Source organism: Anarhichas minor, unplaced genomic scaffold (genome assembly GCF_050575085.1).
Source record: "Anarhichas minor isolate MPS153535 unplaced genomic scaffold, ASM5057508v1 ptg000045l, whole genome shotgun sequence".
NCBI lineage: Eukaryota > Metazoa > Chordata > Actinopteri > Perciformes > Anarhichadidae > Anarhichas > Anarhichas minor.
In genome coordinates this window covers 926237-951141 of record NW_027466491.1, presented here as the reverse complement: position 1 = coordinate 951141, position 24905 = coordinate 926237, and the positions used below count along the sequence as shown (strand labels likewise).

Here is a 24905-nt window from a genome sequence, read left to right as displayed (position 1 = left end):
ATAAGTGCACTTTAACATATTTTCACTTAGAGTCTTCTCCGTTTTTCTAATCTGCTGCGTTTCTGCTGCTTGCTGTAGCTGCATACTCGACACGTCCTCATCAGTCTCGCATCCAAAACCGCTGCCATGTTTGGGGCTCGGGTCAGACTTGGACAGAAGGTTGCGTCTGATTTATTTTGTGTCTGATCTTCGCTCTATCGTCAATACGTCAATATTTGTAACACGCTGATATTGGCTGATTTATTGGCTCTCTGTGCACTTCAACACTCAGCTATTTCTCCGTGCATTTTTGTATAATCTGAATGATTAATGATAATGGTATTTGCATTGCCACTGGTACATTACGTATACCAGTCTGTTAACCTGCATCTAGAAATCATGTTCTGTCAACAGACAACTGACTTGATTGGTTTACAATTTGAATAATAGTGTGCAAATTTGTGGCACTGCTTTAGCTGCCACATGTAGATTACTTCTTGACATACACACACACACACACACACACACACACACACACACACACACACACACACACACACACTCACAAGGAGCGTTGGCTAAGATCCTAAAATGTAAATGCTGGATTTCATTAAGCTGGAACGGCCTTAGTCAGCACAGTGCTTCACCTCTACGTGTGATCCCCTTGAAAAGTTTTTTTGCAAACAAAAGCGGTTCACAAGTCGTCAGCGTTAGTCAACATTGGTTTGCGTGCCCCCCCCCCCCCCCCCCCCCCCCCCCCCAGCTCGTGCAGAGTGTACCCTGTACATCAGCGGACTGTCTCCAGGTGTCAGCCCCCATTAGGGCCTGCCAGGCATCACAAGCCGGCTGTCTAAATTTAGTTTAGACTCCGCGCCATGATTAGATAGCCCAGAACGGGCGAGCCACGCTGCTGGCTGCTGGCAGCATGAAAGATGAACTTCATTCGCGGGACATAATTAAGTGAAGGATTGGGGGGGGGGGGGTGAGGGTTAGGGGCAGATACGATAAGATAAGATGAAACTTTAATGATCCCCGTGGGGAAATTGGGTCATTGCAGCAGCAAAGGATGAGATATAGATGAGAATACAAAAATAAAATAAAAGAATCGCCACCATCTGATGGAAGCGTACTGCACCGTAAAAATATTTCTGGGAGAAAAATAAATAATATTGTTTGTGCATGATTATATATGTCTGATTAGAAATACTGACGTCACTGCTTCCACATTTCATGTACACAGTAGTACATTTTCTTTGCAGTTTTTAGTTAAGAGGAAGGTGACAAGACGGATGAAGCTCCTTGTCCTCAAAGCAGAGGTGACACGCATAACACTCGACATCCAAATTCCCTCATGTGCCATTGGACGCCGTCAGCGGGGACGACGCCCCCTTATGTAAAGGAGAAACTCGACCGACCGTCCTTGAGCTCGGAGGAAGATGGGGGCCGGGATGATCCATCGGTCAGCTTCCTCACTTGAGCGGTGTAATTAATTGCAGGGGCAGCCATGTTTTTGGGCCAAGCCCCCCGACATGTCAGCACCGCCGCTCTCTAGAGTCCACAGGTGTGTGTGTATGTGTGTGTGTGTGCGAGCCCGTGTTGGTCAGCGTGTGATTCGTAGACCTAGTGCATAACTTTGCATTCTAGCTCCCTCCACTTTGTTTTGCAGGCTTGCTCGTGTTGTCATGTAGGCAGAGTGCAATAGGCCGCGTTAAGTTCCACTCTTCATGCTCGTGTGATATGAAACTTTGGGACTGTTTGTCAGAAGTAAACTGGATTTAATTGAGGGGGATAGATGGTGGGGAAAGGCAACAGTACGCACGCTTGCACCTGTTTTTCTCACCTTTTTCTTTTCTTTTTTGGTCTGCCTAACTCGCAGTCGTGATCTTCCTTTGTACTCGCGTCTATAACATCCTCGTCAGTCTCTCCCTCTCCCTCTCCCTCTCCCTCCCCCTCCCCCTCTCCACTGAGCCTTGCGACAGGTTGTGATAGCGGCCTGTTTAGCATGTAAGGTCGTGCAGAAGGTGACGACCTATGAGTCGGGTGATTGATGTGAGGCTGATTCCAGCTAATTATTCCTGATGCCCCGAGGCGAGCCTGTCTGTCGAGTGAACCTGATCACAGCACCCGCTGAACGCTCGGCGAGGAGGGAGTTATTGTAGCTGGGATAAAAAGTCCACTCGCCAGTTTCACTTCTTGTTAATGCGACTCTTAACCACGGCTGCAGTATTCGCAGACGGGTGCAAGTTGCCAACTGCCGGTGGGAGAAACAGACAGCCGGTTACTTGACTCTCCAGCTTGCTTAACTCGAGCCGATCCAGGACCACTCTTTTGACGAACAAACAGAATCTGTTTTGGTGGTCATGTGACCGCTGCCGTCTCTAAATGTGTGGTCTAGGAATAGGTGAAAAGGACTTTTTGAACTGCTGGTTCCACAGTTCCATGATTTAATATTCAGCTGTTCAGTTTCCAGCTTCTAAACTACAGGCATTGTTTTTCTGTGGGCTTTACGTCACAAAGCCAGGTTTTACAGACTTCCTGCATATCTTTTTCCTATTTTTAAATTGATTATAAGACCAAGAGTCGGCATGTGACATCGAGCAGTTATTGCTGGATGGCAGAAATACCGCTGTTGCTATGGCAATGGTCCTTTCCCCTTCTTCTCCGTCCCGGCAATTTATCCTTACTCTATCTTTTACAAGCCTTTTTCATTAGTTGCTTTCCTTGTTTGTCTCTCTTTCTTCCTCTTCTTCTCTCTTAAAGAAAAAAAACAGAGACTCTCTGTTTTGCTCTCTGTGGTCTTTATACGAGTCTACCTCACACATGTCCGATTTATGGTGTCGATCCGTGCGCCATCGATACTATAAATAACACAGACACGAAGAACCGGCTTCACCACCAATAAGAACCCAGAAAACACTTCCTCCCATGGCCTTGCCGTGCATCGGTGTGTCCCTGCCCTCTGTTTGGGGGGGTGCTGCAGCTCTTCGTACTACCTCCGCCACCGTCTACGGCACGCTTCTCCCCAACCGCCATCGCCCTCACTGCAGCAACTACGGTGAGGAGGCCCCGCTTCTTTCACGCTCTGTAGCGCTACAGCCCCGCAATCCTGTTACACAGCAGCCACCGTATGACAGGCTTACCATCAGCGCCGCCTGCAAAGTTAAAAGCCGACCATCAAAGTGGGAGGTGGTGATGTAATTCAATTTAACTCGGCCCTAATGCCTCATTTTGAAAGCCCAGTCCATGTGTGATAATTATAGATGTGTGTGTGTGGGGGTGGGGGGGTCACTGGCGTGGAAAGTGTAGAAGTGGAGATAATGAAGCATTGGACCGTCTCCCATCGTTAAAATCTCTGGGAAAATGTGGCAAGTTTACAGAAAAACGGATTCCACGAACATTCTCAGGAGCTTCCTCTTTCATTCGGGACGTCAACAGCACCGATTGGACGAAAGCCAGAGAGAAAAAACAAAACAATGCACCGCTGAATAAGTGTCCTCTCCTGGAAAGTGGATACTGTGAGAGAGGCTGACATCACGGCATTCTGTTATTTCCCTTTTCTTTCCGCTTTAAAATTGCACCCCGCTGTGTGTTCCAGCGGTGTGTGCATGCATCTGGGTGTGGATGCTCAGGCTGATTCCTCGCATGTCCCCGGGCAAAACACCTGACTTAATAAGGTTGGTCCAACCTCCAGCTGTCTCCCCGTGTCAGCAGCCTCGCAGCTTGTCTGGCTTAGTTTACTCCGTTGTTACACGCTGGTCTTCCATGTGAATTTATTTTTTTCATCCTTTTCTCTTCACTGAACACAAGTCAGTCCTTACAGACCGCACCTGTTCTCTTGCAGGGCAACTGGGAAGTGCTGCTTTCTGTGAGGGGAAGTGATGTTGTGTCCACTGTTAGATATCTTTAGGGATTTCGGGAAAAGAATGTGGCGACTAAAGCAAGAAAACGGCCACGCGTGGCCAGCTGGTTGACGTAGTTATGCCGTTAAATAGCACCGGAAACTGGCTAACTTCACAGAGTGAAACAAAAACATATGACATAAACGTATATCGACGACTCACGGCGTCATTGGAGCGCTTTTAAAAAAAAAAAATGTATTTGTATCGATCAAGCCCGTCACACAGAGACAAGTGTCTGCCATCGGCCTCCATTGAACACGACTTGCAGAATGTTGCTGTGTCGCTCGTGGTGTGAACGCAGCAACAGCCGAACAAAAAGTCAAAACCAACAAATCGGTGGAATCTCCATCTTTAAATGTAATTTTTGTAAAAGTTTTGTAAAATATTCAAAGTGATGTTTTTCCAAGCGGCTTGTTTTGTTCGGCCAACCGCCCAAAAATGCAACGATATTCAATTTACAAAAGAAAATCTGAAAACATTTACATTTGCCAATGTGGAACCAGTGCATTGCAGTTCAAAACATTATTTAAATCAGAAGTTGGTTATTAAATGTTTCCAGAATTGTTTTGATTGACTAATTGATGAGGCTATTTAAGTGTCGAGGATAACATGAGCAGCGCTTGGAAAGGACGTGTCGTCCTATTAGCATTACTACTTTTACTGAATACCAATTGCACTGTTTTTATCCTTTGAATCTCCACTCGTTTGAAACGCATATGAATGAGGTCATTTTTAGAATAGCGGAAATTTGGAAATTTATTCCTTACAATATAACCATTACCTGTAAAAGTGACATAACTGAAATTCAAAATGTCTCCATAATCCCCTCATAAAACTGTGTAAAAACAAAATGTGACCATGTCAGGTATTTTGCAACCTGTGTCATCTAAATCGTTTAACGGTGAGGCACGCCCCAGGAAATTGACTATGCATGTCTGTGTTATAGCACACAAAAGAACACACATATACACACACACGTTGTCACACCTGTACACTCATCTATGCTCGGTGTCCTCTCCCGGCCATCTGGGCCATCCATCAGGCCTCCTGAGCAGGTATAATCCAGAGGGGAGTATCTTTTTACAAGAGCGCCATTAGTTTATGAGCCGTCTGCTCCCTGGCGCCATCACTTTGTCCTCTAGATGAGTTAGACCGTTCAGGGCTCTCTCACTGCATTCAAGGTTTATAGGAGGGGAGCTTAACTTTTTAATGAACTGCATGAGAAAGGTGTCCGTCCCGATTGTATTGTTTTTTTTTGACCTCACTGGCAAAATAGCTTCAGATGACACTGGGACAACGTCTGCAACGGCGGCATTTAACCTACGTTTTCTTTTGCCATTGCAATGTTATCCAAGGCTTTCATGGGCATCACACAGGTGGCACACATCGTAATTATTTATTGCTGCACTTTAAAGCAGGAGACATGACCTGATTCTCGTGCTGCTTCAGGACGCAGTGGGGAAAAGTGTTTGGATTTGCTGAGGTAGCTCACCGCTATACCGAGTACAAACCCCCTTAGTTTTTTTTGGCATGTGTGTGCGCGCGCTGTTCACATGCACGCGCGTTTTGCCGAGAACCTTGTGGTGTTTTGGCCCAGTGGTCGCGCTCCGTCTGAACGATGCCTGAATAGTGCATGGCTCCGGCCCGCCAACCGGCTTCCCTCCTGCTCCCGTCAGCTCCCCGCTCAGCCAGCACTGACTGACAGACGGCGCTTCTGTTCTTCTCACTGGCACTCGTACACCACCGTGCACACGGGCAGGTAGACTGACTGACAGGTGCGGAAGACAGGCAGACATGGAGGAAGTGAAGGAGCACACACACACACACTCCGTTTGATTTTTTTTATTAGATTTTTTCGAACACAGCCACCTGGTATTGCTCGGTAGCTTATAGTCAGAGCCCTCACTTGGCCAGTGAAGCTCAGTCCACTCAGGAAAGATTTTTTTTTTTTATCAATAAAAATACAATCTTTTAATTGTTTATCACATGAATTGTGTGTGTTTATGCAAATAACCACTATGGATGACAATAACAAAGTAAAAGGATAACATTTATAATTTTTCGATGGTTTACACAGACTTCAGAGTGGTTGAAAGGACTTTTCGGGACAGAGGTGAAACAAATATAGTCTGTAGCCTTGTATAGCAGCTGGAAAACCGTGAAACAGTGTGAACCGTGAGCTCTGTGCTGCGGCGAACCCCTAACCAGCACTCGTTCAACATTTTAGCCGTCATCTCCGCTGTTAAATTGTACATCTTTACCTCCTCGCCGTCCTGTTGTCGTCACAAACATGTCTGAACTGGCGGAGTCAGTCATTTACATTATAATGTAATCGATATAATTACTTCCCAGGTTCTGCATAGTCTGTATAACCACTTGCGTTGTTGGATTTTGTTGTATGTTGCCTTGTGCTCATTACAACACTTCCCGCTGGTTGCTACTCCAAGAACTACGTCTCTTCTCTTCATTTCAGCCACAACTCAATGGTAGTGTTTCTGCCACAACATTACGTAGCTAAAATGGTAAAGAAATGGTGACGTGACCCACATGTGAGTGGCTCAAACCTCCATGTAGGCTCGGTTGAGGTGGCCTTTAGCGAGGCTGCTGTTTCAGAACCCTTTTGTTTATCTTGGACCAAACAAGTCAAAAAAAAAAAAAGCACAAACATGGCATTTAGTTATATGTTGCCCTCTGAATGTTTCAAGAGTTCGTTGAGCATTCACTACCTCTGAGGGGCCACCACGTCGGAGCAGCTGTTGCGGTGGTTGTTCAACAGAAGGTACGTGGTGTCTTAATCGGCCCCCGTGGTCCCCAGCTTAACTCCAGCCAAGACAAAGTGCACCCCTGTACGTTCATGCATAATGGAGTACAGCAGACGCAGAGGAAGGACTAGCAGCGGTCGGCCCTGAGTTGCACGCTGCTGACGTTACAGGTGTTTGTCATGCCTGTGAGGAACATGGCTTTCCTCCAGGGTGGTACCCCGTCTCCCCCAGAACCAACCCCCCCCCATCTCCAGGTGTGTGCCTGCCAGCATGATAAAACGCCCACAATACTGATGGCACTAATTCCAAAAGCAAGTGTATAATAATGTGATATTTTATTGGTCCCACAAGGGGAATTCTGTTCTCCGCCTGCCCCCGCTTGCACTTTTAAACGTACATTTTGAAGTGACAGCCTGCGGGGTGAATTGACTGTAAATTGCTTTAATGAGTTGCCTCTGCCTTGTTCCTGTAGAGACCTGTTAAAGAAATGTCTTTACAGCTTCAATTAGTGTTTTTTATCTTTTTCAAGTCGTGCAGATTACTATGTTTAAAGAGGAGTTGACAGATTCGTCAGCTAGAAATGGCTTGTTTGCATTATTAACTCGGCTCACTGAAACTGACGGGGACAGCTACTCCCTCGTCGCCCGCGGGACAGTTGGGGAAACATTTTTGCCACATTGTGACAAGTGCCCGCTGAGCAAAAAAAACAACAACAACAAACAGATTCATTTTCCAAAATGTCACGAAATGCCGTTTAATTTATTCCAGTGGAGCTCATTCATAATGCACCGGAGATGTCCCAGAGAGTCCGACGTGCTCTCTGCGAGACGAGCCGGCCTCGCGCTAATGAAAACGACATCTGCAATTTAGCCCGTACGTCAACTGCGCTCACGCTGGCCTCTCTGTCACCGGCCCACTCCGGGGAATGGAGATTAGCGGGTATAGACACCATTCCCTATGAGTGTATTTTGCATTAGAACAAAGCATCGCCACAGAGTCCATTCACAGATGGATTATGGATTACATATTGTCTTAGGCAGTGCTTCCTTTTCAAAGCAGGCTTTTAGCCCAGGACTAATTTCAAATGTGAAACCATCTTTGCGAGTAGAACCGTTGTCCTTCCATGTGCTGTAGCAGCACAGTGCATCAGTACTACCTGGGTCTACAGGGCGTCTGGGCTCTCATTGGGGTAACTGTGATCGGGAGTCTGCAGTGGTCCATCTCTCTGCTGGAGAGTGTTTGGAAGACTGCGAATTTTTCATGAGTAGGGAGCTGTGTTTGCACTTTTCTGTGTATGATGTACGGGCCTAAAGGGTCTTGTTCCGCTGGTCCACATGGTGCCGAGTAAATATTTGCCCCTTGCCCTTTCCGCACTCTTCTACGCACACGCACACACACACACACACACACACACACACACACACACACACAGAGAACAGGCTCCTTCAGTGCACGCATTTGTTCTTCCACAAGCCTTTCCTGCAAATACAAAGTGTTTGCCCAAAGGGTAACAGGGGGCTTTCTGGAGATCACTGCGGCGTCGGGATGTAAAGACTATTAGCCAACTTGCGCCTCACGTCCTCTCACCCCTCCCCTCTGTACACCCCCCCCGTGGGGAGATTAATGACATGTGGGGGGGAAATATAACATAGTTTAATTAAGCCCGAGCCCACAAGATTCATGGACTCATTTCTTCGTCCGACAGTGCAAATGGAGGGTCAAAAGGTGCGAGGCAAGAGGAGAGACACCCTCGACGAGCTGTTCGTAATGAATGTAGAGGCGCACACAGGGCAACCGTTTCACCCTTAAAGTCTTGCACTTTGTCGTTGGCGCCTTCGACGTCACTTCACTGCGGCTGTCCAGCTCTACGAGGTTGACGTCGTTGCAAGCGTTCAGACATAGGAACGCACACACACACACACAGAGGTACTGGCCGAAAGAGGTTGGAAGGGGTGAAAATGAATCGGAGCTGTGAAAGTTGATGGGAATTTGCAAAACGTGTGCACATGGACTTTGACGTGCATTAGTGGCGGTCAATTTGCCACAGGTCTGGGATTAGTCTTTCATACGCCTGCGAAGAAAAGGATGTACTCTAATGAACCACGCTGGGACGGGACCACAGTGGCAATTAACTTTAGCCCGCACCGACGTCAATATCGTATTATGCCGTGTCCGTTGCATTAGGTGTTGCTTGATGAAGAGTTTTCACCGATAAAACGGGAAAACCGGCGAAAATGATTCGTTAAAAGAGCGCCCCAATCAATTTATGTGATGGAATTTTTAGAAATGATCCAAATCGATGCAACAAAACCAATTGGTTAATTCCACGCGTTCTTCCTTGTCAAAAGCGGTTGCCTACATTACCCACAATCCAACTCCGAACTGTGGCTAATGTAGTCGCGAGCCTCCACAGAAGAGATGGGCAGCGGGCCACAGAGGTCTAGTGAGCTCACTGCTTTCAAAATCCATGGCAGCAGATTGTTTAGCGTTAGCATAGTGTTTCCCTGTTTCCAAACAGGGGGACAGGAAATGTGTCGTGCGCAAAGGATTGTGTTTTTTGTTTTAGGAGCACAGAGGCTACACACATGCATCTTTGACATTCCTCTGAACGAAGGACTCGGTCCTTAATTCACAGAGTTAGGTGACGTAGCTTCTTTGACATCCAGCGGTTGAAGGATCCCTCCTTCGACCGTTGACTCGAGTGACGTCACTTGAGGCAGCTTTGATCAGCTTTCACACGGCTCCCTCTGGAGCCACAAAGGCTTTATAACAACCTTTTTCCGCATATGCAGTGATACTCCCCAAGGCCTGTGAGCATACTTTGATGTGTAGAATTGATGGACTTCACCGTTTAAGCGTCTCGTAGTGCCAATCTCAGGAAAAGGGGCAAATTGAATTTACAGGCACAGTCCTATCTCTGCCTGAAAGCTACAGATTCAGTGAGAGGCAAACGCTTTTAATAGAAGACAGCTTTTTTCCTGTGTCTGGACTCTGTCTGTGAATGAAATGATGTCTGCACTCAACATAGCCTGGTAGCAATACACACACACACACACACACACACACACACACACACACACGTTCACACATTGCCTTCTCTAGTCCTGAGGTAAGAGACACAGAGATAATCTGTAGAAAACCTGCAGCAACTTTTCTGGTTGGTCTCATATCTGAGAGAGATTTCTTCTACTATTCATCCGTGCCTTTAAATGCGACTTGCTGCTGCTGCACAGGTAACCTTGGGGTGTTTGAAAGCCTCTCCATACTGCGGGGGCCCCGACTCGCTCTAAACCAACAGAGCCGTGCTTTGCACTGCATCACCGTATTGAATTCCTATATAATTAAAGTCACCGGGGACGAGGTAAGGGAGAAATCTTAAGTGGGAGATGCACAGGAACTATAGTGAATAAATAGCTTCTCCCATCAGCTGAACAAGCTCTAATGCGTTTCACTCAATTTAGCCGATGGACTTAGCCCATTGCTGTTTAGCTGATTGTTATTTCCTATTCCGCTATCTGTCTCTGGCCCTCCATTGCGTTTGCCTTGAAGAACAGGCAAGGCGGAGTCATTTGGCAGCGCTAATCAATATCGTTCACTCCGTGCGAAGGGCTTATCAATTCCCAGCCTGTGCCTTGAATACGAGTCGAGGAAGAATATGGCTTATTTACTAGGTACAGTTGTTTTAATTTTATTTCTTCCAACTCGGAAATGTATATTAAGGCAGTGCCCCCCCCCTCTAACCCCTGTCCTCTCTTGGAATGCAGGTAAATCAGTGGCAGCGCAATTACAAGTGAAGAGATTTCCCATTGTGTTTTATGTTTGCCTCAGCTTGGCCGTGGCAACTCGGCTTGTTGAATGCTAATGGAGGGGGGTTGTAGACCCGCAGGGCCCGGGGATAGGGAGACCTATCTGTGAATATTGGATGAGTTAATGTTCTCATCCAGGATTCTTGGTCCTTAAGAACTGCTGCTGAAAAAGAACGTAAGCAAACGGATACTGTGTGTGTTGAATACCCTGAAGCTGCCTGGTCCTGGTGGACTAGGTCGCTCAGTGATCTCACTTCCCTCTAGGATCAGTATATTCAGGGGAAAATGTGTCGCGGAGACGCAGAGTGGGTCAGAATATCATGAACACACAGCTCATTTTGGTGCAAGGAAGTGAAATCCTACACCTTTTATTCTAGTTTTCTTATTATGTTTGACTCACTGGAAGTAGGTTGAAATGGAAGAGACGGGTTATTAAATGCCACAAGACAAAAGCAACATCTCCTGTCGGATCACTGTTGATCCCGACACCCATCCTGTCTTACTGACAGTGTGTGTGTGTGTGTTACAGAGAGACGGCTGTGTGTCGGATGTCTGTGTAGCACCCTGACATTAAGCCGTATTTTCCTGGGTCTTCATGGACCCAAAGGGAACTGCTCTTTGCCAATTTAAAAGTTCAATTTCCACCTCTCCAGATTTATTTTACATTATAGCCCAGCCGGATCTCCCACCCAGGGGGGGGGGGGGGGGGGGATCTAGTTAATAATCCTCTTCTAACCCATCGGAGCATCTCAGTGCAGTGAAAGAGGGACGGGACTGGGAGCCTTGGCGGCGAGGATATGGCTGGTTTGCTAGTTTGTTGATTGATTGAAGGGTTTCCAAGAATGACTTGCTTTGAATTTCTGTGTCATGGTAGATGTATTGCTTTTATCACAGGAATGCTGCATTCACATGTAGTCAGGCAGACAGACCAACATGGCAAACCACATGTAGATATGGTGCTACGTTGATTTAATAAAACATATTAAATACAATGATTTTGTGTCTATTTCATGTAGTTATTCTAGTGATGGATGTCTCTAGTTTTGTGGTCTGTGGTCGGAGAAATTCAAGGAAGCTGTAAGTTAGAGTGAGTCAGTTTAAAGATGAATTAGTTTTACAGTGTGCTGCAACATGTACAGAAGAGGAGGACTTTATGTGGTAAAATGATGATGACTTCCCTGTACCACATTTCTATATATGTGTCCGTGGTGAATGTAAAATCAACCCTCTGGTACTTCTGTTCTTGTTTCACAGAGGAGCTACGGAAACTCAGCTGGTCTGGAATCCCGCGACAGGTCCGACCGATAACGTGGAAGCTCCTTTCAGTAAGTCTTACGTACGGCGTGCTCACTCGCACACGTGCATGTGCAATGTACATTGAAACAAACACCAAATTTGTGGAAAATATGGAAAACACATGCATACAAACACGCTTTAAGGCAAAAAAAACCTATATGACCTCATTCATAAACACGCAAGTAAATACCCAGATTCATCAAATGCACACACACACACACACACAAAGCATTACAGAGTATCTGAGGCACGCACGCACACAAACACACAAAAAGTTGCCATCATGTCCTCTCTCCCGACTCCCTCCGTTTTTTGATTTATGAAGACTGGTAACAGTCCTGCTTTTTTTTTTTTTTTTCAAACTTCAATAGGGAAAATTAATTGCGAGGCACAAATAATTTATTCATGAGACGCGCGGCGTGTTTACTCATTAAGCCATTGTTGTGGCGTACAGCTCCTAGTCTGCAGAGAGAAGACTGGCTTTTTGAACGCCATGACTCTCCCATTAATTACCGCACAATAGCTAATGTGCCGCAGAAAAGAAGTCATTAAAGATGTGTGTTTGCACGCGTGCACGCGCCTGTTTGTGGTTTTTTTGTTTCCCGGTGGTGGGAGGTTACCGACTGGGTGCTTCAACCATTAACGGCCGCTTTGTTAGCTACTCGACTGAAGTGAGGGCTCATAACGCCATGTGAAGTTAAATCTGGGGACGGGAGGGGGTGTGTGTGTGTGTGAGTGAGTGGGTGATTAACTAATGCACACCCCATTAGTGTGTTGTTGGAGTTTGTGTTCCATGTCATTGTATGTGTACAGTGTTTCCCACAGGATTGACGTTGGAGGGTGGAGCTCGGACCCTCTAATTTTGCACGTTCTAAAGTTCGATGCATCAATCCGGTGCACTTCAACAGCCAAATATCAAGCGGCTAGATCTACAGGAACTTTGTGCTCTTGTAAACAAGTTTGCGTTCTAGCAGTTGTGGAATGTAAAGATGTACATTTAGGCTACTCAAGTACTAGTTAGGATACTTTGCGTCGTCCCCAGAGGGGGATCTTAACTCAAAGTAGAAAGCAACAAATACACTATGATGTGTTATTAGTACATAGCCTAATTATTAAGTATACAGAGTAGTTAAACTTAGCTGTAACTTTACCAGCTGCAACAATGAAATAATGAAGACATTAATACATAAATAATTATAATTCAATCATGAAATTGATATGATTCTGAAATGGGTCACTTGGGAGCTTTGAAGGGAGTGAGTCCAGCTGTTTCCCCCCCCCCCCCCTGCTGACAATCTCTATGCTAACCTTTGATAATCTAATCTCATGGCCCCCTGGCTCCAGCTCCATAGTTACCCTACACACACGAGAGTGGCAAAATGTCAAACAATTTCTTCAAAGTCATACTAAACCCAACATATTTAATATTATAATTATTAAATATTCAAGTCAAGTAGAACTTTATTATACCGTAATAACACAGTATCAAACTCACTCTCCGTTAGCACCTGTCCGATTGGTTCTGCACATGTGCAACTCTCACTGATGAATTATACGATGATGTGATATCGTGGTGCACAGACTTGCATACTCGCCTCCGATCCAGCATTGTGTCTGAGGTTTTTACGATATTGGTATCAGTATTGGAAAAACTCGAAACAGCTGTTTGTTCTACAGACTTTTCTGCTGGGTACCTGCGATACTGCCACAGACCTCGATCACCTTTGTCAAGGCAAACCAACAGATGAAGGAAAAAGCAAAAATCGACTCAATAACCGGTCTATAAAACGAAGGGGACCCGTCAACCGCAGACTTAGCCAGCTTCCTTAGACAGAGACGGCGCTGCTGGCTTTTCTACGCAACACATTGGTGTTACGATCAAAGCTCAGCTCATTATTGATTACGATGCCCAAGCAATCTCAACGATACATCCTGACTGTTGACTGTAGCGTTGACAGTGTTGGAGTGATGTCGTCTGAAATCAATACACACGTCCTTGGATCTTTGTCACATTCAATGAAATCTAATCTGTGACGGGAGAGTGGGACATTTGAGCTCAACTCAAGAGAACTCAGAGAAATGTGGTGCTCTTGAACACTTTGCAGGGGGGGGGGGGGGGGGGTTCTAGCCTTGTACTGCTGCAGTAGTCCACTCATCTGTTGCGTCTACTCGAAGCTATGAAGGCACAAAGCCTTGCAGTAGTTCATTTCGAGCTTCGGTATTTGATTTACAAGCCGTTTTGTTACAAGAGCCAAGCGGGTGCTTTGCTATCCAACATCCAAGCCGGGACATTTTATCTTTTTGTTTTATTGAGGACGTGTATGTCCAAGATGACTTTGACAAACATATATGGGGGGGGGGGGGGGGGGCGTTTTGACCCTTCATAAACTCGAGATCCATTTCTGAGGTTACGTGTCAGGCTTTCGATGCATTTCTAGTGCCTCCGGGTTAAATCCAAGGTTCGGATTAAAGCGAAAAGTGGGCACAGTGTCAAAAGCAATCATATCTTCTGAAGTGTCATAACACTTGACTGCCTTCTCCGTCCTGTCTGTGGCATGATCCAGTGGAGAAATAGATAGGAGGGATCAGGCTCGGAAAATCTATTCTCCATCCCACACACACACTCACACACACACACACACACACACACACACTCTCTCTCTCAGGCCACCCTTGTATTCCATAAACTTGGCAGAGGCACCTAATAATACTTCACTCCAGTGGTGTCCCTTGTGCCCTTCTCCTGCTCCACCAGCGTGCACACTCTTCTTCTTTTTTTTTTTTTTTTACCTGCCAGAGACGAGAAACAGGCCCCCCCCCCCCCCCCCTCAGTTTAGAGCTCGGTGATGCTCCTCCAGCGCTCTGCATTCACAGAAAACGTGCTTAACTGTCTTAAACTGTTATTGGTTTGTGTGGAAATTAAAAAGCATAAAAACAAAAACAAACTTCCCCAACGACAGCGATGACTCGCCTCCCTGGATAGCTCCATCTACCCCCGTCTCCTTATTTGATGGAGAGGCTCCACAGGTTGCCCCCAGCTTTTTTTCGAAAACACACCCGGTTGAACTTTTCTATTATTTCGGAAATAATAACCGTTTTATTTCATTATTTTAAAGAGCCCTTTTGCGTCCGAGCCTGAAGGAGAACGAAGAAATGAAATGGCTTTTTCTTTTTTTTTTTCTGCTTTGTGAGAGAACGTCCGCCCCGTGGGCAGTATGTACATTTGCTAATGGAGTGTGGCTGTTAAATGTGAAGTGGGAGACGAGTAGAAAACCACTGGCTGTGGAATTATTGACAAAGCTGAAGGCTTATATGAGACGTGTTGGGGACAGATTCAGATATTGTTACGCTTAACTGTTACCTCACAACAGCGCACATCATCCTATCGCCTGAGAGAAAGGAGCAATGATTTTGAACTTTATTTTTTAAGTGAGGCAGACGAGAATGTTTGCACAGTCTTAAGAGTCTCACACCTCGGAGAGAGCGTTTAGTTCCTTTTGCCTTTTTACACTTCCACTGTAATTTAGGAGGATTGCAGATCCGCCGTCTCCGCACAACAGCCACGTCTCAGACCTGAGCAAAGTGCTTTTTGTAAACGGATGCAAAGTAATATATTGCCTTTGTGTATCTTTAGTTTGTATATGTGCAGGGGAATGCACTCCTACTCTATCTGTTAAAGGTTCTATATATGATACACTTAGAGCATTAATACAGCCGCAAAGAGAAGAAAGAGAACCTCTATGGACGTATCTGATCCTCTTCTGGATTATAAAGGAGGAATTTGTTTATTGACCATCTCTGTGAGGAATGTACCACATTAAAGCCATGTGGTCAAATTCAAACAATTCATTAAAAATGTGTTAACAGTAACTTATCTCACAGGTCAGTTGGGAACAAACCGTTGAACACAAAACCCCAAAAGACGAGCCGCTAGTCGGCCGAAGGGTCCTTTACAACCGCGGCCTGAGAACAGCCACCTGGTCCGGCCATGTATTCGTATGGTAGCCGCGTGTAGCTTAGCCTACAAACTGTGTTTTTTTTTCTGTTAATGGCGGCTTCGTCGTTCACGGTGACTTCAGGGGAGCAGGAGGATTTTCCAGTTGTGTTGCTTCAAAAGGTGCAGCTGCAGGCCACCAGGAAGTCCTTTTTGAAGAGTCGTTATTTTATTTTTTATTTCTTTTGGACATGCACAAGGTTCAAAATCGAAAGCTCATTTCGACCGAACCACCGTTTCACACTCATTCGATATGGTCGGGCAAAGTTTGAGACCGTACCCGTCGACACCTGATTGGGTGAATGCACCTCTCACTCTGCTGTTATGGTCATTTAGTTCGGAAAGCCTCGGATGCAGTCCAGGCAACATCATCGAACCAAAACCATCCGGCAAATATAAGTTTCTGAATACATTTGAGGTAAAAAAAAAAACAAGTCATGCGGTCGCAGACTCGCGCTTCGTCTCAGCCGTACAGGTTGCAGTAAGTCACGGTGTGAAGTCGCTCCTCATGTGGATGTTTCCAATCATGTGGTGAAACTCAGTTTACTAGTTGTAAGTATAAAACACGAGACGTAGAGACACGAGCGACGAGAGCGTTTTTTAGAAAGAAGTGAAGTTTTATCTGTTCAACTTTCCGCTTTCAGTTTGTTTCCAGTCTGCTTCCAGAATTATGTGCGCCTGCTAAGTACAAATCACTTTAGATTGCATGAGGACTAAAAAAACAATTTAATCTAAATCCCCCAAATGGATTTCCCAAGCATATGTTTTTCTTTTCTTTTTTTCCTGAAGTGGAGGATCCATTAGAGGGATGGAAGGGTGGAGGAGTGGATTGATGCGAGGAAGAATGGAGAGATGAGGTTTTTGGTAGACTGATTAACAGAGGCAGGAGGAAGCACTCGCGCTGCCACATTTTGTACCACTGGCAGGTCATGCGGAGACGTCTCGCATTTATGCTTCACTTTCTGCCTTCCATCAGAAAAAAAAAATCAAAAAATCTCCACTCGCCCTTTTTGACCAGTGGACCACAGAGGAAATGGAAATGAGTCACTCAGGTTCAAGCGTAATTACACTTGGATCTTCAGCACTCAATGCACTTTGCTGTGAGATATACTCACTCATTTTCTATTTTCCAAAAGAAAGGCGCACATCCTTTTTTCCTTCTCCCCAGTTATTCATTAAACACACAATTATGTTCAAAGAAGTTACAATTATCTTGCACAGTGTACAGCCTGGGTACACACACCAACACTGACACGTTGAAATATTTTCTGATTCCCGATACCCAGTTATTAGCGATAAAGAGTAGTAATAAAAACTCAAATCACAGCGGAGTGTGAGACACAGCTTGCGTCCTCTTTATGGCCTCCAAATCCCTGAGTGTGCGTCCTGTCGAGCAGTGACGCAGCTGCGGTGTGTCCATTAACCTTCAGCACGCACGTGCTCTCCTCTCCCTCGTTTGGCAGCGGAGTGCACATTGGTTTTCCTCTAAACAGTTGCCCAAAATTGATACTTTGTGTGTGTTTACACGCAAGTTTATTTCCTTGATCTGCTCGCTGGTGGCTCGCCAAAAAGTGGCGGCCAGCTTCCAAAAAAACCCAACAAACAGCAGAGTCTCAACAAAGACAAGGATGCACATAGATAACAAACACACACACACATATATATATATATATATATAAATATATATATATAAATAGCACACACACACACGGTCATTATCGACCTGATGTGCAGACGTCTTTGATGGCGCAGACGACGAGTTTAGTTTGATGGCGATTCCACTCAAACCGGTCCAAAACAGATCTGCTCTCAGATGTGACTGAGCAGCAGCCAAACGGTTTCTCAGGAAAAAAATAAATAAAAAAAGGCTCAGTTTAAATTGAAAGTCAAGACAAATAATTGTAAGAGACGGACAGAGTGGTGAAGAGACTCAGCACTGCGTCTGTCTGGCTAAACATTTACGAGGAACTCTTTGAGATCTGAGCGTGGAGGTTCACTCCTGACCTTTTTTTGGCGCTTTCAGCCGCACCGCCAGGTCTTCTTTAGCAGACGGCCTTGGATCTTTTGTCGGCTAATGTAGCTGAACTTAGAGCACTTCTACCCTTTGGTCAGCACGGGGGAAAAGAGACAATGGCCAGGGAATCGGAGAGGAGGAATTCTTCTCACATTGAATTATGCAGACAGGAAAGAAACATCTCAAATTACTGCTTTTTAGCCAAGAAGGGGTCAAACTATTTTGTGGAACCAAATGGTGGTCTTGTTTCCACCCAAAGATATTCAGTTTATTATCACTAAAGACTAGCGAGTCATCGATTATCAAAACGGTTCCAATTCATTTCCTGTCGACTCACTAATTGATTAATCGACACGCACAACCACATACACATACATTGTGGTAAATACTGTCATAAACAATCAAACAGTTTGAACTAAGATCCCTGAAAACTGAATTTAAGAACCTGTAACTCTCCTTCATCCTAATATCATTCATGTATGAACTCTTACGGTTACACAGCAACAAACAAATGCACTGACGGTAAAACACAACATGAAGAGAAAAGGGCCTTTTGTCGGTCTGACGGCGACACACACTGCTGCTTTTTTTTTTTTCATCACGGGGACAAGTTCCTTTGAGCCAGCAGTCGTGTTTTTGAGTTCTGTTTAGAAGGCTTAAGCTGTGTGAATATTTCAGAGCCCCCCCCCCCCCCCGGTCCCATCTCTCGCTTTTAATAGATTTGTTGTTCAGTTTGGAGTTGACTTTCTCCTCATTGCATAAGCCCAAGAAGGATACACACTTCCCCAAATGCGTGCATGCTCACATGAACTGTCTTGACAAACACATTCCCAGAAGCTCACACACACACACACACACACACACACACACACACACACACACACACACACAGAAAGGTACCTCCCCTCAGAGGTTTGGTCAAGCAGCAGAAAGTTTTCTCTGCAAAATGAAGTGTGTCATTTACAGACTGCGTAATCCCGGGAGTTTGGTTTGTGATTGAACTCGTAGCCGAGGTTTTTTAAGACCAAGAGGCTCATTAAACGGTGTACGCTGGCAGACAAATAATTACGGGAGAGACGCGACATGTAATGAACATTCGGTTTCAGAGAAGACGGTTTTACTGAGTATCCGCCGAGCTGAATTAATGAGTCCCATGTGGAACACGGGAGCGAGTCCGTGTCACAAATAGACAGGTGTATTAGCCCGGAGGCTATTACCAGCTACTCGCTGAAGTTTATAAGGGCCTGTACTAGAATAAGTGCGATGATTTAAGGATTAATATATGTTGATAGTTACGTTATTTAAGGGCAATTTTAAAGAACCAGATTAATGATAAAGTGTATATAAAAGAAGCAAATAATAGCTTTATTTATTTATATAACAAAATAAACCGCAAGATGCAAGGTAATGTAACAATAGACAGCCAGTGAAAATACATTATAAATTTAAACACGGATGAAACAGTACAATTGATAAAAACAATAAAAAAACATATCAATACAAAGAAAATGTAATAAAAGCAACAAATGGTTTCTTGCAGACAATTTCATTTTTCCACGTCTCAATTTCGCAGTATGAAGAGTTTTTCCGCAGCTCTACATGAATCACATTGTGAGACATTTGACATGAGGAACAACTTCTATACGTTCTCACTGAGAGTTCTATGAGAGAAGCCATGCGGCTCTCACTAAAGCCGGTGAAATAGCTCACAGACGACGGCTAGCTTAGCGTAAAGACTGGACACAAGGAGACGCGCAGCGAGAACTGATTGACTGATGATTTATAGTAACAACAATCTTTCTTTTTTTTTTATTGACTCTTTCTCTCTCTCACCCTCCTCCAGGGTTACCTACCAGCTAATGCAGAGAGAAGAGAGAGCGTCCTGCAGAGGAAGAGACAAGAATATTTCGGCTTCATCCAGCAATACTATGACTCCCGCAACGACGAGCACCATCAGGACACATACAGACAGGTATATATATATATATATATATATATATTTATCTATGTATGTATGCGCATACACTCGCATGCTCTCAGGTCCTGTTTACTCGTTCTGTGTTTAAAATAATTGATGAAACACACGTCTGAATCCCAGAACCTGAAGGACTGAATGAAAGAAACTAGAAAAAGTTCCATTTTCAATTACAGGAACAGCTTCTCGTCACTAATGTATTCCCTCAGTACAGATGGGACGTGTGTGTGTGTGTGTGTGTGTGTGTGTGTGTGTGTGTGTGTGTGTGTGTGTGTGTGTGTGTGTGTGTGTGTGTGTGTGTGTGTGTGTGTGTGTGTGTGTGTGTGTGTGTGTGTGTGTGTGTGTGTGTGTGTGTGTGTGTGTGTGTGTGTGTGTGTGTGTGTGTGTGTGTGTGTGGACAGGATCCGCAGACAGGATTACTGGAACCAGGCCCGTGCTCTTCCTCTTCCTCCTTTATGTACACGCAGAGCTGCTGTCCATTTGTCCGCCCGTGTTGACACGGCGGGAACGTGGTCGAGCTTTGCAGAGACAGCCAGCCGCCAGCTTCAGAGAGCGGCTTAAATGAACACTTTTCTTTGGCTTTGAAAATAATATCTAATTTTTTTTTTTGTCTCTCTCTCTCTCTCTCTCTCTCTCTCTCTCTCTCTCTCTCTCTCTCTCTCTCACCACCTCACACAAGCTTTCATTTTAACACTCGACTACTTCCCATTCATTTCAAGCCGATAAGAAACATCAAACTGGGCTGTCAATAGCAAAAAAAAACAACAACCCCACACATTTCTCATATTCCGTCCAATTTCCCATTGATCTGCTGCGCCCTGTGCCAGAAAGCTGGCATACTTTGTTTTGATGGCTGTTTGGATCGCGTCTTGATGTGTCTTTTTCTGCCAAATTCTGCCTGTTCCAGCACTGTTTGTGTTGACGGACTGTGCAGTGATTTTCCCCCCCCCCCCCCCCCCCCCCCCGCGTGTGTGTGTGTGAGAGAGAGAGATTACGTGTGTTTGCACATATGTCGGTTTGGCACTCATATTGCACACGGCGGTGGGTTTGTATATGTTTTGTGTCGTGTATATGATTAAGTGGCTGGAGATGTATTTGCACACATTACATGTATTACATGTATTACATGTATATGTCTTATGTTTGTCTGCGTGTGTGTGCTCATATTAGCTGGTCCGTCAGCTGGTGCAAATCTCCCCATCTGTCCCCGTAGCTAGTGTCTCTTCTTGTGTCTCTCCATCTGTCTCTTTTATATATATATCTGTTTATGTCGTTGGGAAGTTGCCCAAACAGCTTGTGTGTGTGTGTGTGTGTGTTTTATGCATATGGATGTAGCCATTGTAGAAGTCCCAGCCTGCACGGCAAGCTTTTTGAAGTACTGCTGCTGTTTAGTTCCATCCCAAGAGAAAGTGTTGAAAAACAGATTCTAGCTTTATTTCGGCTAACAGAGGAAGTCGACTGGAGTTGATTGAGTTGTGATGTTAAGACGGCATCAAACAGTCTTTGTGTCCCCACTAGGGGGCAAAGAGACTTCAGTAATCCTCCTTAAACACACTCACGGTGGCAGAGCCTTGTTATGTTACAGGCTTATTCGATTCACCCTCTAATTACCCATCGTGGCTAACTGCATGGGTCTATACATTAGTGAGAAGGGCCACGGTCATGAGATTATGACCCATGTCTCATTTTGGGTTCAAACCCCTGCCTGGGAACATCTGGAGAGGTCTTACAGCTGACCAAAAACAGGTTTAAATGTTGAACATTGAGGACAAGTACATGTAGGGGGACGACTACGTTGCTACTCTTAAGTATAAATGTGTGTGTGTGTGTGTGCGTCTCTCTAACACCCTTCTCTCCAATGTCAGATCCACATAGACATTCCCAGGATGAGTCCTGAGTCTTTGGTGCTCCAGCCAAAGGTGACAGAGGTAAGGCTGACCGAGCAGACAGCATCAAGCCGCGCACACTCTCACTAAACGGCCCGCCCCCCCCGTCCGGTCCTGGCCGGCTTGGCTCCGGCCGGCTTGGCCCCGGCCACCGCCGCCCTGCAACCCGCCTGGCTCCCTTCTGATGAATCTGTCCGCCTGTCCTATCGTCCGTCTGCGGGGCAGACACTCTGAAATGGTGTGAACGCGGTCCGGCACGCACAAAATGTATCCCGTGCGCATGATGTCGCAAGAGGCGTCTCCAAATCTGCCCACTTGCATTCAAGACCACCGCTGCTATCCATTTCAGATCACAGGAAGCCCCGTCGGCATTCAGTCAAGGACACCAATCCACTAACTGATGCTCTCTCTCTCTCTCCCTCCGTCTCTGTGATGCCCAGATCTGTGCTAACCTGCCCGTTGCTTCAGTGTTTGTCTTTTTGTTTTCTCTCTTTCTCTCTCTGCAGATTCACATTGACATACCGAGAACTAATCCTCTTATTCCTCTCTTTCAACAAGCTTCTGTCCAAGAGGTGAGACCTGCTGCACCACACACACCACTTCACCTAGCAGGGTTCCCCCCCCCCTCCCATCTGCTTTTGGGCAGAGATGGGCGCTAACGCCATCAAATTGTTGGGACGAGTGTCCGTTAAAAATGAAATCGCAGTGGCTTGAAAGACAAGTTCAGAGTTAAAGAAAGTTTGAAACGGGGGAAACCCTCGCAACAGCACACTGCATGGTCTGGCATGGCACACACACACACACTCTCACACACACACACACACACACACACACACACACACTCGTTGCTCCGCTCTGCTAGTGCTACTGAACGAAGCATTTCCTGTTACAGTCGAGCGTTTTAGGGGATATACGAAATAATTATCTAAAAACCCTGCTAAGCAGTATGTTTGATAGAACAACAACAACCGGGCGGTAGTTAGGGCACATTAGGAAAACCATACGGCGAGGCGTACATTACTGGAGTCCTTAACTACTAAATCGCTGTGAGCTGCTTCGGATAACGGTTACTTAATAAATACTTAAAATGTAAATGCGGTGCAAGTCACTTTTGTCTCTGCAGCGGTGCGAGGAGTCGCCTCGGCCGGCCTGAAGGAGACGATCGGTGCGGCTTCCCAATGCAACTTAACACGGAAATTAACTTGATTTCCCTCCATTTATACGAGGTTAGGTTTATCTTATTATTCCGATGCTTCTGGGAGGTCCTGTCACACGCAGAACCAGCGGCCTGAGAAGCAGAGAGACAAAAAAAATCCCGTAATGAGGCTCAGGCTAATGAGGAGGCCGCGGCTCCGGACCCCCTCTGTGTATACACCTACACAGAGGTGTGTGTGTGTGAGCGAAAACACACACACACTTTGTATACACACACAGGGGACAGCGAGGAGACATGCTAGCATTCATCAGTGCACATTAACTCACACACACACACACACAGCGCCACAGGCGACGCCACCTTTCTGTTGCACCCGTATTGTACGGGATACAACTCGGGGCTGTGACCGGGAAGGGAGATGAGATGAGAGGGATGTACGGTGTGTGTTACTACTGTACATGTCCTTTTCCCCTCTCACAGAACTCTTTCTCCCTCTCATCTCTTTGAGTGCAAAAAGAAAAGCCAGCATTATATCCAAGCAGCGTGCACCTCATATATCCAACCATATTTTTTTTAAATATGATTATGCCTGCAGCGTCGCCACCTGAAAATCACCTCTGCTTCATTTTATTCACTTGTTTGTGGGGCCTGGAGAGATTTAGTCGAGACGGAAGGCAGTCAACAGTGTTTTCCATTGTCGGGGGGGAAGAAGAGAGGGATATTGAAGCAATGCTGCGGTGATTTCATAAGTGGTATCTAAGTGTTTGACTTTCTCGTTCTGGAGAACAATGCGGCCTTCGCATAGAAGTTGATAATCAGCAATTACGAGTTCCCAGCGTGAAAAGAAAACATTATTTTTATCGCCTCCGGATTGTGATCAGAGGCTGAAAGAGCTTGATTCATCAGCGTCTGCCTTTATTGAGGAAGCTTCTTCAATGAATAACTCCGCAGTTTAAAGTGGCTGTTGATGAACGCATGGGATACTTGAGTCCATGATATTTTGACAGAGGAATCATGTTCAAAGCCTCTAAAGCTACGTTTTATTTTTTCATTTTTTACGTGTCGGATTCATTATTTCCCTTGGCGCCATTTTGTTGCGTCCATTTTTCTCGCTCCCTGTCGAGAATACCCTTGTCGCGTCTCCCACACGCAAACATTCCTTGCCCCGTAGTAAACCCGGCTGCGGGTTTCGGTGCGTAGGTGCTGGCGTGACACATGCATGGCAGCATTTGAGGCCGCACAAAAAAAAGAAAAGAGAAAGAGAGAGTCCCATTACCCACTCGCCCTGAAAGCAGCAGCACCTCTCCGTGTTTGATGGATGGGGCTTTGATCAGGAAAGAGGAGGTGTGGAGGCTGCTGAAAGGGATTCGAGGAGAAAGGTGTAGGGGGGGAGGAAGCCAGGGAGACACTTGCATCTTACCAATCTCTCTCAGGCCGTCTCAACATTGATTGAATTACTTAAAATAGAAAATGAGAAGTTTTGCACGCACAGCTTCCAAAGTAACCCAACATTACCATGTTTTTTTTTGTTCTCCCTCTCCGTAAAACAATGAGCTATGAGGCTATTTAGAAAGTGACAGGGACATGACATATCTCCAACACGATGGGTGTGGTACAGCAAGGTGCGTGTTCTGAGCTGAACATCAAGCCTCCCTTTAATTCACTGGGCCTGGCAGCATTAAGCAGACGCCCATAACGAAGATGGAAGTGTTGGTCGTGCCAGAAATATAGAGAGAGAGAGAGAGAGAGAGAGAAATATAGAGAGAGAGAAATATAGAGAGAGAGAGAGAGAGAGAGAGAGAGAGAGAGAGAATATAGAGAGAGAGAAATATAGAGAGAGAGAGAGAGAGAGAGAGAGAGAGAAATATAGAGAGAGAGAGAGAGAGAGAGAGAGAGAGAGAGAGAGAGAGAGAGAGAGAGAGAGAGAGAGAGCGAGCAACACCAGAGCAGAGAATAAAGTTCAAAGAGAGAGCAGCTGAAAAAGAGGCAAAGACTGAGGTGTTGCTCTGTGCTGAAAGAGAAAATGGCAAATTTGAACTGGCCTCACCCGATTCCACCTAATTGCAGCACAACAGAAGAAGTTTTTGGCTTGCATTTTGTGTGACAGACATAAAGACAATGAATGCCAGGATAAATAC

The 24905-nt window shown here is 45.6% G+C and overlaps 1 protein-coding gene across 4 annotated transcripts in view; it reads left to right on the top strand.

Annotated features, from left to right (window-relative positions):
* tbc1d22a (TBC1 domain family, member 22a) overlaps positions 1-24905 on the top strand; it is a 94861-nt gene that overhangs the window by 7719 nt on the left and 62237 nt on the right. For 2 of the 4 annotated variants that reach the window (XM_076111882.1, XM_076111886.1), the window contains exons 6-9: positions 11701-11771; positions 19594-19722; positions 21591-21653; positions 22118-22183. In XM_076111882.1, coding sequence (XP_075967997.1) covers positions 11701-11771; positions 19594-19722; positions 21591-21653; positions 22118-22183 — 329 coding nt within the window. The remainder of the gene's footprint in view (positions 1-11700; positions 11772-19593; positions 19723-21590; positions 21654-22117; positions 22184-24905) is intronic. The other 2 variants (XM_076111883.1, XM_076111885.1) reach the window with 2 other exon arrangements.